General features: G+C 40.4%; 1 protein-coding gene across 4 annotated transcripts in view; it reads right to left on the bottom strand.

Moving 5' to 3' along the window:
- UBL7 (ubiquitin like 7) overlaps window positions 1-13,325 on the bottom strand; it is a 934,199-nt gene that overhangs the window by 262,812 nt on the left and 658,062 nt on the right. For 3 of the 4 annotated variants that reach the window (XM_044077768.1, XM_044077767.1, XM_044077766.1), the window contains one exon: window positions 9,406-9,576. The exons of the other annotated variant lie outside the window; for it this stretch is intronic. In XM_044077768.1, coding sequence (XP_043933703.1) covers window positions 9,406-9,576 — 171 coding nt within the window. The remainder of the gene's footprint in view (window positions 1-9,405; window positions 9,577-13,325) is intronic. 4 annotated transcript variants of the gene reach the window in all.

Raw genomic sequence — 13,325 nt, 5'->3', positions numbered from 1 at the left:
TCCTTGAAATTATCAATTTTAGTGTGCATTCTATCCATTTTCAAAGATATCTCCTGAATATTGGAAAGAACCAACCGAAGTTCTCTCTTAAGAGAAGATTCCTGTGAATTTGCTTTCATACAAATAAGCTGTGGTGGTGCAGCGGTAGCGCTGTTCCCTCACAGCAATGGGTTCTCCCGTTCGATTCTCGGCTGGAGCGCCTTCTGTGTGGTGTCTGCATGCCCTCCTCGCGGTCGAGTGGCATTCGAAAGATGTGCGTAGAATGGGGTGCCTTTGTTGAAGGTTGGGCATCGTGCTGGCACCTCGGTACCCATAAAAAAAATCTACTGCCAATCATTAGCGGACCGGAGGTCCGCTGTGGCAACCCCTAACTGGGGAAAGCCGAAAGAAAAACAACATGGCTCATTTTCAAGCTGCATGAAAAGATGTTTTCCCAATAAAGAATTTTACAGGAAAACTTCAGAATAGCTGATGATTTTTTTGTTTTTTTCTTAGATGGCACTTTAACCTATATAAAACTATTTCTACAAGACTGATACTGTAGATAGAAATGACAACTCCCTGTCAGAAATATATAAAATAGCAGAGCAGGAGAATTTTGCTGCTATCCTGTTAGTATCCTAGACACTCCTCCCAAATATCAAGCACTTTGGATAGGTCAAGGAATACTGTTATACTAGTTTGCTAGTGTTATGGTGCTGGTAAATGTGAGTACATAAACTGAGTGCAGTGTTGATACTGTGATGTGGGTGGAAGCTGTGTTGGGTAGGAGAAAAATTATTTTCCAGTACAGATTTTAATAGATGGTGATGGCAGCATTTCTCTAGGATTCTGGCTAGGGGTGAGAGGATAGCAATTGGACAATAGTTGGCAATGTCTGCAGAATGCCCACCTTTGTGAAGTTGGAAAATGTAGATTTCTTCAGAGCAGGGAGACAATTCTCCCTTTGATGGACTGGTTGATTAGAATGCTTATTCCGTAGGGTACTGCATCTGCTGCTAGTTTAATATACTCAGGAGTACTGTTATCTTGGGCAAGAGTAGTAGGGTTAAGTCTGATGTGAAGTTTTTTGATGAAGGTTTGTACAGGTTTGAGTGATACTGTATTTGGTTACCGAACAGACTCTTTTATAAATATAGAGGTAGTTGTGTCTTTAAGAGTGAGGCAACTGTTTGACTGAAGAAAGCAATGAATTGGCTAGCTATACTTCCTGTGAAGTGGTACATCCAGGGTGGATGACTTTGTTTATTGATGCCCGGAATATTCTAGGGTTAGCAGGACCTGCATTTTATTGAATGGTGTATGAACTTTTAACTGACTTGATCTTAATTTTGGCCTGAATTCTAATCTGTCTGTAAATCTGGAGATTGGAGATATTTTTATTTTGTTTCCAGTGACTCCAGATGTTGACTCTACTTTTCATTAGTAGCTTTGTTTGTTTTGTTAACGAAGGAGCTGGGTTGAATTTAACTCTTATTTCTACCAGGGGCTTGGTTGTTGAGTATATCTAGGAAAATGCTATTGAAGAAGGATACAGCTTCATCCATTGGAAGTTATTTTAGTAGGTACCAACTAATTGATTTCAAGACTTTGGTAAAGGTATCTATCAAAGTTAGTTGTGCTGCAAGACTGATGAGGTCTGTTTCTGGGGTGAATGGACACTTCCTTATTAATTTCTCCAAGCCTTTTGGTTTTCTAATACCATAACATGAATGGACCCCATTCCTAAGTCAAAGTATGATTAAAATATATGAAATTAGTACTGATTCCATTTTTGACGTTAGTCAGAAGTGCTCTTTGCAGCACCTGCAATGTGCCCAGTAATGACGCCTGCAATTCGTATGGAGTTACATGTACAGATAACATATTTAAATATGACTGTAAATTATTTTTATAAGACCCGTTGCTCCTACTACTACTGCTGGAACTGTCTGGATAACCTTTTTCCATATTGCCCTCATTTCTGCCTGCAAATCCTGGTATTTTATTACTTTATGTCTCTCTGTACTTAAGACACTGTAGTCATTAAGTGCAGCAATTTCAATGTTACTTTTGTCTTCTTTTCATGGACTACATCATCTGGTTTTCTTGCATCTATTTTTTGAACTGTTGGTAATGGTGATCCCACAAGATATTGCCATTTTCTATGATGCTTTGCGGCTCATGTTTCCAGTGTTTTTCAGCTACCTCAATATTATATTTGCACAATCCCCAATGCAACAGTTTTGCCATATTATGCCTTTCAATATACAGTCATTCTGCCATTAGTATATCACAACAAGCAACAAGATGTGCGACTGTTTCCAATTCTGATTTACAAAACCTACATTTGTCTGTTTCTTCCACATGTTCAATCAACTTTGTAAACCAACATGTACCATCTTCGACCTCCAATATTAACCTTTCATCTTTTGGTTTAATTTCACCTCTCCTTAATCATTCCTGCATTCGATCCTGATCAACATGAGGACGTTCCAAGAGTTTTATATACTTGCAACTATATTCATGCATTTTCCACATTTCTTCTCTTCTCATCTGATCCTTCACATTATATTTTTTCTTTTGCCTTTTGGCACATTCAGTTCCTGCCTGATATAAAGGTGAGTAGATGGTCATTTAGACTGTCTGGTAGGAAGCTAGTGGAAGTAATTTTTTTTTTTTGGAAAATTTGTAAGTACACAGTCAAGAGTGCTTTGTCTGTTACTGTTTTTGTTGTACCTTGTTGGGGTTATCTATAAGTTGACCAAAGCCATACAGGCCAAATGTTTTTGTTGGAAGATATATTTTTACTGTTAGCCAATCAATATTAAAATCTCCCATTATGATGGTTTCTAGACAGGTAGATAAAGAAACCCACAGGAGGATTTCCTCGGTTATGCCAATGTTACTTCCAGGGGGTTGTATGCTCCTACAATAATTATGCTTTTATGGTTGTATATAGTTTGTGGGGGGTTGTTGGATGAAGTGAGAGGTTGAGAATTTGTTTATACATGATGACAATATCACCTACTATTTTCTTTTTTCTATAAAGTCTAAGTATGTTACAGCCGGGGGAACCACTTAATCATTAATTTCCTGCTTTAGCCATGTTTCTGTGGCTATTATTAGGTCAGGTAGGTGCTGTAAAATCCAGGCATGCACCTCTGAAAATTTGTTACAGATACTGCTTACTGCTAAGGTTGATAATAAACAGAAACTCTTTTGAAAATAATGGGTGAGGGAGAGATTGCGAAAGGGAGGTGATTTGTAAGCTGAGAGTTGAGATTTTAGGTGGTGTGGTAATTGTGTGTGTAGCCACTTATATTAAGGTTTTGACAGGATGACAGACTTCTAATTAGAGTTTTGACTGAGGTAGACATGTTTGTTTTGAACAGGTACACATAGGAAGGGTTACAAAGGTTGGGAATTATGAAGATAGTACTATGTTTAAAAGTAGTTTGGTAGTTATTTGCAGTAGACAAAGGTAGCTCAGTACTTTCCAATAGGTACTGTGGGATGGACAACTGTGTATGCACAGTCATAACACAAGAACGTTTAAGATTAGCATATTAAGGTAGGGAAGAAGAAGATAACATTAGTTTAAGGTTAAGGCTTATTGCTGGATGAACAGAATGTTCAGTAAGGGGAGTGACTCGTTGAGGAAGTGGACGATAAGGGTGTAAAGTATGTAATTTTACTGGGTGGGTATGGGTTAAGGCTTATTGCAGGATGAACAGAATGTTCAGTAAGGGAAGTGATTAGTTGAGGAAGTGGATGATATGGGTGTAAATTATGTAATTTTACTGGGTGGGTATGGATGGTAGGTAGGGATAGGAGAACAGAAGATTTGAAATGGGTGTGGTGGGTGGGACTGGAGACAAAGTAGGGGAGAGGAAAGAGCCAGAGCATAGTGAGGTTGAATGCAATGAGCTGAATCATGGTGGGGGATTCAGTCAGAAGAAAGATAAAAAAAAAAAATGTCACATGGATTTAAGTAATGGTAAGATTACCTCTGTGTAATTTTGAAGGGAGGAATACAACTAAGAAACATTTAACAAAAGTACAGTTTTGACTTTGGAGACAGGTAAGCTAATTACAAGCATAAAGCTGCCTCTACTTGGTTATGGACCATGAGATATAGGGTGCGTGATGCAGTAGAAAAGTACTCGTTACATCAGTTAAATTTTCTGTTTTTCTGAGAAGAATGTACCAGAGGCCTGCTAACTTCTGCTAGACTAGACTGTCTTTTGTTCTGCGGGGATCCTGCTTTCTTTCTGGAACCTCCCTGCAACTGCTTTTTACATATTTGCTTATCAGCAGCTTGCTAGGACTGTTTATTTTGCTTTTTAAAGAAAAGTGTAGAGGAAGCACTGAATCCCTTAGCAAACTTGGAAGGGGGAGCTGAAAAATTTGAGAGATCCCTTTAATCTGATTTCCTCTCTCAAGACACGTTTTAATAACTTCTGCATCAGGTGGCCCAAAAACTAGTTCTCTGTTCAAGGGAGAATTCAAAATGCCATTTTTGACATCCTCGGGTGGGGTGGGGGGTTGAAAATGCAGGTAGGCAAACCTCTTCACAACAGGTACTTGCAATCCTGGAGATGGCATCCTCATAACCATATGTACATTTAAAACAGTGAATAGTAACTTGAGACACAGCACACACACACACAGTTACACAAAGCAAATCTTATCTCACAAGAAGAGGCATAAGCCAAAATATTCTTCATATTCTTGACAGGCAAGCATAAACTTCAATATATGAGCTTGACAGTTTAGAATTCTAAAGTGCTGCAGAAGAATACATTTTTTCCCTACATTTATCAAAAGCCTTCCCATCCCTATTAGAAGGATTAGTATTAAAGATGTTTAGCAACAGCTGGGTACACTAAAGCTAAAGCTGCTGGGTCTGACCTGAGATGACTATCAAAATAAGATTGAGGCATTTTATACAGTCTATTTCTGGGGCGCAACAGATTGGCTGTCATGGAAATTTCACTCTGCAACAAAAACATTACCCAAAGCATACAGAACAGAAGGAATAGGAGTTGGTTCTGGAAACTTTAACAAATTATCATGCTTCCTGAGGGACTGCGAAACAACCGACTCATTCTGGGCATAGTTTCTGAATCAGAATTTTTGTGGCAAGAACACAATACTGTGCCCTCAGTCACTCTCTCAAATCAGAAAATGAAGAATCCCTTTTCTTTCTTTATCAGAAACGGCCATAACTTAAGGGTCAAGAGACTGCACTAAACCATGAGCTAAGACCAATAAAGTCATCCTGTCCAGGATAACAGAGAGGAAAAGACAATTTTTATTTCTTTTTGATATGAATTTCTTAAGAAACAGACACACTTTTGCTAGCAAAAACCTTCTTAGGGAGGGAGGCAGCATTCTGGCTAGGCAGGGTGGCATTCTCTACCTCTTCAACTAGAACTTATCAGAATGGCTCTTACCTTGCCCACCAGTTGCAGAGGATATGTTTAACCCCAGTCCATGGTGGCTGTAAGGATACCACCAGAATGACCCACGGAAAAAGACAAGTTGTCAAAGGAACCAGCTTTGGCTACAGCAGAGTCACCCACCAGCTGTGGCACTTTAGCAACGTGTTGTGGTAGCAAAGGCTGTTTATTTTCCTTTTTTGTGGGTGAAAGAAGGAAGAACTGAAGAACCAGGGAAGCACAGACAGGAGTGTATTTGCAATATAAATATAAATTTTTAACATACAGACTATGCCTGTGAAAGGGAAAAAAACACTAGATACTGACAAAGCAACAGCATATGAAGCTTTTGTAAAATGTACAAGTACAGTACTTGATGGTCACAGGGACTGCAATTACAGCTGGTATCACTGCGGCAATCTTAGTCTCCCTTTGTGTGATACACACAGACCTTTGTACACTGGCTGGAACTATTCAGGGTAGCTGCAAAAAGAACTTTGAAGCACAGTGCTACAGAATGCATCATAATGTTTACAATCACTAGGCATAACAGAATCTACTGGATCAAGAACACTTAATTGTGAAGGTTGCTGTGAAGACTGGACTGCAAAAGGTCAGTCATCATAAAAAAAAAAAAATCCAGACTTGCAACCTTGCCTCAGATACTTAATTGATGTGGATTTTGTCTCTAGTACATGAATAGATTTGCTAGACATTAATCTAGTTATTCTCAGTTAACTTTGACTCATCTGGTTTATTGGAACACTGCATTATCAGAAAATGACTGGGTATGTTGTCCAATGCACTGAATTACAGTACTTGGGTTTGCACTATGAATGAATGTGACTCTAGTGTTTTTCTTTGCACGGTTATTCTTAAGGGGTCCCCCCCCTTTCCAATCCCTATATCTTTTTATCAGACAGCTTGACCAGGCTGCAGGACAGGTGGAGGATATGCACAATGGTGCTGGTCATAAAATTGTTTGTATGAAGCTTTAGCTTTTTGATCCTTGCTCTTTACTATTTAGTATGGTATTACTCCTGGCTTAAGTTCTGGGTATAACACTGACAAGTTGAGTGCGTATCTGTCTTCCAATCATAGCTGTGAAGGACTCGCTTCAGTGGCACTGTGTGGGGTATAGTTTGATATGGGATAAAGGCTTTATGTGGATCAGTTTGGCTTCTGGCTGTTTGAACTGCTCTCTCAACTTCACATTTGACTGCGGGTAGTAAGGATTTGACACAGTATATTTGAAACAGTAATCAGCCCCAAATTATTGGAATTTACTGGACACAAATTGGATATCAGTCTACAATTAATTCTGCTGGTATTCCATGTCTTGAGAACATCTAACTTGTGATCACTGGCATGTAAATTATGTCAGTGTCTCGTGAACAGGGACTGGACAACAAGGTATTTTTTGAATTCAAACTCACATAAAAAAGTGGCTATCTTTTGCCAAGGACCCTATGGCGGTTCATAGGTTGGTACTAGGCTATTGGCCCTAGGGCCTATACAAGTCTATCCGTAACAATTCCCTGGCTATTTCTTCCCACTGTATTTACTTCCCTGCACCCCTGTCTAGCAGGGCAACTGACATGATCGCCGGGGTGAATTTCCTATCTCCCATCCAATTGTCAAGGTTCCTTTTGAAGAGGGCCAAAGAGGCGCTCTGCTTGACATGTATGGGAAGTCTATTCCAGAGTCTGGGGAGTCTCTGGGTCAGGAACCTATCCCTCCAGCATGTTTTGTTCATTGTGATGACAAGGTTTAGATCCCTGGAGCATGTGGCTCTGAGGAATTGGGATTTCTTTAAGTGTAGCATGTCCAACAGCCCTGGGTTTGACATGGCCTTGTATGTTAAGCAGAGATTGCCTCTGAGTAGACGATATACGACAGAGTATAGCTGGAGTTTTTTTAGATGGTCAGCATAGGGCATCTGCTTTAAGCCTGTGATTCTTTTAGTGAGGTATTTCTGCGGCCTTTCTAGTTGTTGCAGATATCTTGAGAGGTACATACCAAATGGAGAGTTGTAGTCTAGAATGGGTCTAATGAGGGATGAGTACAGTGGGACAATGACCTCCTTTTTTCTGGATGAAAAGCCCTTAGTGATGAGGTGTGCCACATAGAAGGATTTCCTGACTGTTATGGCAATCTGGTTATCAAAGGTGAGACCACTGTCCACCTGTGTCCCTAGGTCTCTTATCATACTTTCGGTGTTTAGTGTACTGCCACCTATGCGGTAATTCATGGGTGCATGTTTTTTCCCAAAGGGGATAGCTATACATTTCTTGGCATTGAGCTTGAGCCCATGGCTCTGGCACCAAGCATCTGTTTCTGTAAGGCCCTTTTGTAGAATATCCATATAATTTGGGGATTCAATAATGGCTCCCAGTATGCAGTCATCTGCGAACTTTGTTTGCCAGAGTCCCTTAGTGTTGGCCTGTACTTCAGAGAAGTAAATGCCAAACAACAGCAGTCCCAGGACTGAACCCTGAGGTACTCCACTTGTCTGGAGCTGGATTTGGAGTTGGCTGCTTTTACAGTGTGGGTTATGTCAGTAAGCCAGTTGGCAACCCATCGAGTGACGTAGGGATTAATGCCCAGTTTAATAAGTTTATCTATGATTCCAGAGTGGGGGATGGTGTTGAAGGCCTTGGCAAGGTCCAGGTAGGCTGTGTGGACCGCCTTACCCTCGTCCACAGCTCTGGAGACTGATTTGAAGAAGTCAATAAGGTTCAGGAGACGAGATCAGCCCTTCACAAACCCAAACTGGGAGGGGGGTCCAGTGTTCGAAGGTTGTCAATATCTTTGTTTATAAGTTCCATGATAATACGTTCCATGGCCTTGCAGACTGATGGGATGGTAGTTCCTAGGATCCAAGGTGGATCCCCCCTTGTGGAGTGGGATAACTGTAGCTGTGTGCCACTCAGTGGGCACGAAGCCTGAGGTGAGGCTATGATTGAACATGACACTTAGGTGAAGTGCAAGTTCATTTTGTAGTTCATGTAGTACACAGCCCGGAATGTCGTCTGGTCCCATGGATGCTGTATTCTTAGCTTTGGAGAGTGCAGTTTTTACCTGTGTGGCCATTATTACCGGAATTTGGCAATCTTTCGGTATTGAGATGGGCCCTTTAGGGGTGAGGGGGGGGTGAACTTGGCACTGAATCGATCTCCCAAGATATTGGCAACATCCTTGGGATCAGTATATTTAATGTCATGCTGTTGTAGCTCAGAGGAGATCTGAGCATTGCCATTTAGATTCTTGACATAACTATAGAATGCCTTGTGGTTGTCTTTGGAATCTTTGGCAATTTTATTTTCGTAACTAGCTTTGGAGGATTTTACGAGGGATCTCAACTTCTTAATGAGGCTGGTAAAAGAGTTTTTTGCATCCTGGGATTTTACTCTTTTCTGCAACAGTTTCTTCCTTTTGTTGTAAAGTTTGTTTATGGCAGGGGACCACCAGACTGGCTTCCTTTTCTTGGAGGAGAGCGTCTTGGTTCTATATGGGATGGCACAATTCATGCACGAGTGGATGTGCTCGTACAGTGCCTTAGTGTAGGATAGTGGCGCTGACAAAAGAAGCTCATATCTCTACAATGGTTTATACACAGAAACCTAACACAACAGTGAAGTCTCAATGTGTTAGCAAAACTGTACTGTGGAGGTTTACCGTCTTGGTCTAAAAGACAAAGTATGATCCAGTTATATCATCCTCTGTTCCTTAATGGCCAAGTGGTTACCCAGGTTCACATACCCATTCTCTAACAGGTTACCACAGTACAATAAATAAGGTACTGGGCAATTCTTCTCTGAAGATACTGAACTCTTATCTTAGCAATGCAAATTTAAATCATCTTCAAATTAAATATACCATGCTTAACATCTCAGATACGTTCAAGAAGCCAGTCTTTATACTTTTTCTGCTAACCCAACTGCATATGGGCATTCTATTAGATACCCTATTCTCCTCCTACCTGGGTTCCAGTGGTTGGTGTATGAGCACTGCTCTCTGGGGTGCTAGCCAAAGCAAGTGCAGTTGCCAGTTCACTCTGTGTAATTGGCCTCGGGCCTGTTGCTCCAGTGTATCCAAGAGATGCTGGACGGGAACCAGAAGATGTACTAGCAGAAGCTGTGGATCTTCCTCTCTTAATTAAAGAATATACAAATTAGAAAAAAATGATGTTAAGGTCTTCGCTACCTTCATCAGACAGATGCAGTCTCAACTTCAAACTGTACATTTTTATCTACTGATGGCAATTAACATAAATGCCTCTTATATGGAAAGGCAGGCTTCCAATACTTAACTTCGGTACATACCCGAGCCATGAATTTAGTACTCGTTACCAGTTAAATGAGGAAGACGTACAGCTGTGTAACAGTCACTGTAACAAACAGATTTTCAAAACAGAAGTCACCGAATTATTTAGATTTACTCAATAGTGAAGCTCCACCATTTCTGGCCATTTAGTTCATAGCTCTATGGTCTCCCTGTTCAGGCTAAAGTTAGTTTTGTCTCAACACTGGTAGTGTTGTAAGCATATGATCACCATACAAGTAACATTAGCTTGTGGTCAGTTCTGAACAATAAACCTTGTACGTAAATTGTGCTTGTGGTGGACAAAATAGTCAATGTCAGTAAAAATATAAAAAACAGTTATGCAATGAACTGACCAAAATGAAGATTTTCAAGAAGATTCGCTGTTGCAGCCCTTCCTTCTAGTATTTCTGTCTGCAGGTAGCCCAGGAAGCTGGCACAACTTCCAGAGCCTTACCCCCCCAGGACTTTGGCTGAGACTGTTCCACCAGGATGCAAGGGCACTTGTGGTATAACAGATGCATTGGCAGATGCTATCCTCAGATCTTTCTTGTAACCAAAGTACTAGTGGACTAGATGGAAACAGCCCAATGTGCCCCAGGTCTAACCCTAAAGTTTCCTAACCTCCCTCTCCGTGAAGGAGATGCAGATAAGGGAGAGGGAGATCTGGCAGAGAAGTGAGAACAAAGGTACAGATAAGGGACTAGAGTGCCACCACAACCCATAGAGACAATGAAAACAGGTCAGAAAGGGGGTAAGTGGGAAGGCAGCAAGATTAAAACAGTGCACCAGCTTTTTCATCTACATATCTAGTATGCTGATTACACAAAATGTACTATGTTCATGTTAGTATTCACTGTTTCATTCTTTACTTTTGGGAAGATTCCCAAAAGAATAGAGAAACAGGGAGGTTAGAAGAGATCTAGGAGATAAGGCCCTACAGGACAGCAGAGGAAACCCCTGCCCTGGCCCTGGAGGCTACCACTAAGTTTTAATGTTTAGAAAAGGTATAAGCAGAGGTCTAAGTTGCTGTTTGAAGAATAGTCTGCATGGTGACACCTCTAAAGAAAGTTGAGATGTCTGTATTGACTCAAGAGAAGTGAGTTCTACAATATCCTACAACAGTTTTGCCATATGAGCATGCCATTTGGGAAGGGTCTGTATATCTGCTAGTGTCCCCTCATTCCTTTTTGCAAAGGAGACAAAACAGATGAACAGTATTACCGAGTTATTCGGTCTAATACAAAAAATGTATCTTTTGATGCATATCAAGGGAATGGAGGGTCCACTTCTCTCTTTTTTTCTATAGATTTGGAAAGAAAACTTTGAAGTGAGTGGATTGGTTAAGGGTCAGCTCAGAAAACACCTTACGCATAAAAAGTGTTATCACAAAGGGATACCCTGTGCTAGAGGAACACTAAGAAGGGTTCCTTGCACAAAATAGCCTGAAGTTCAGAAATTCTCATAGAAGAGGTAACAGCCATCAAAGTAGTATATTTCAAAATACAGCTTGTAGAGTAGTTAAAGCAGATGGATCAAATGGGGCAAAAGGCAACTTTTTAAAGCAAATTACTGGCCATATGGTGGATCGGTTTCTGTTCTTGACAGTCCAAGATAGAGATCTCCTCCCCTTAAAAACTGTAACAGTTAGTCTAGAATACAAGGATGGTCCAGGAGTAGACAGACTAAAATGGCAGACAGAAGCATTTTGACATTTGTATCTGTTAAGCCAATTTTCTAAAGGAGTGACAGATATTCTGGTACCATACCCAATTTTGCCTTGCTTGCGTCTAGATTTCTGGAGTGGCACACCAGAGAAAATCTTTTCCATTTAGCTAGGTAAGATTTTCTTATGTTTGGTTTTCTATCCTTCCTTACATAATCTTTGGCATTTCCACAGAGCTACACATGCCTACCAGGAATCAGTGTATAATCATCCAAGCAGTCAACTTTAGAGTGGCCTGGATGGTGTGTAAAAGGGGCCTTTTGTTTTTCACCAAAAGATCTGCACATTGAGGCAGCACTTTCTGTTTTTCTCTTGAGAGGTAATCATTGTTGGCTTGGCCAAAATGGAACTACTGGAATCACTTTTGGCTTTTATGCCTTGATTTTTAGTAGTATTATGGACAGCAAGGTGGGTAAGCAGGGAAGGCAAACAGAAGCATACATGTTCAATTTAGGGAGAACGCTTCTATTTTCAAATCTTCTGGAGTTGCTGCCTTGCAGCAGACCTATCTCAGCTGCCTGTTCAGGGGAGATGCAAACAGCTGTCTTTTTGGTACACCCCATTGTAGAAAAATAGCTCTCTGTTCAGCATCCATTTGGTGCTGTCTACCTGAGCTCTGCTCAGCCTGTCTGCCAGAATATGATGCTGACTAGCTGCTGTCTACATCCTTTCTCATGAGCAATTACTGAGCTATTTCCCAGGCTTGCAAAACTAGCTTGCACAAAATGTATGACTGAGTCTATTATTGAGTGTTTACATGCCACACCACTGTAGTGTTGTCTGTCATTATCTGGAGGACCCCTGCCCTTTAACATATACATAAAAGCCTTCAGGGTTAGAATGACCTCTATTACCTCCTATATTTATGCTTTTTCCTCATTTTGCTATCCTACATTCCCAGAATTTGGGAAACTTCCACACTGCCCCCTTAAGCTAGGTTGGACGACTCTGTAGTGAGGAACATAGCAGGTTAGGGTGTTTTGAAAGGCACCCATCTGTTCAGTCTAGCTTTCATGGTACTACTTGATTTGTGTTTACATGATACTAACAAGAATAGACTCATTATAGAGATGCTTACACTTATTTTGGAGTGTAATGTCTTTGTCTGTCAAAATAGGCATTATCGTCAGGTACAAGGGGTGGCCATGGGCACCCCTTGTGCCAATACATATGTCAGCTTAGTCATGGCATTTTGGGAGCAACATCATGTCTTAGGAAAGTATTATAGATGGTCTGATAACATATATTTTTATAAACGCTTTGTGGATGACATCTTCCTGTTGTGGGATGGTGAATTGCAAGAATATGCAGCCTTTATAGAATATTTAGAATCCACCACATCTTTTTTAAGATTTTCTATGAAATCTTCCAGGACTCAGTTGGATTTTCTAGATGTAAGAGTCATACAAAATGATGATGGCTTTAAAACTACTCTCTATAGAAAAGATTGTTGGAAAAATTATTTACTAGCATATGACAGTATGCATCCAAGATTTACTTTTGACAACATAGTGGTAGGACAGCTGGGTAGGGTGTCAAGATTATGTACAGATGAGGATATGTTTGAAACAATTTTAATGAGAGAAGATACAAAGAACATAAGGTAGAGGGAATTTTTCAGAAAAGAGTAGGACAAAGAAAATGACAAGTTGCGGCCTTGGTTAACACGTGACCAAGAGGAAAGTGTTAGGAACAACAATCTCACAAGACAGGAGAATAAAATAAGACTGATGTTTACCTATAGTAATAATATACATGGGGTGTGCGATATAGTAAGGAAGAATTGAAAAATTCTTCTCACAGATGAAAAGATAAAGAAAGTTATAGGGGAAGAACTAATGTTTGGTTTCAGA

Source organism: Protopterus annectens, chromosome 7.part0, assembly GCF_019279795.1.
Source record: "Protopterus annectens isolate FY-2018-M chromosome 7.part0, PAN1.0, whole genome shotgun sequence".
Lineage (NCBI taxonomy): Eukaryota > Metazoa > Chordata > Ceratodontiformes > Protopteridae > Protopterus > Protopterus annectens.
The sequence above is the reverse complement of the archived record's forward strand: the minus strand, read 5'-3'. Positions and strand labels throughout refer to the sequence as shown.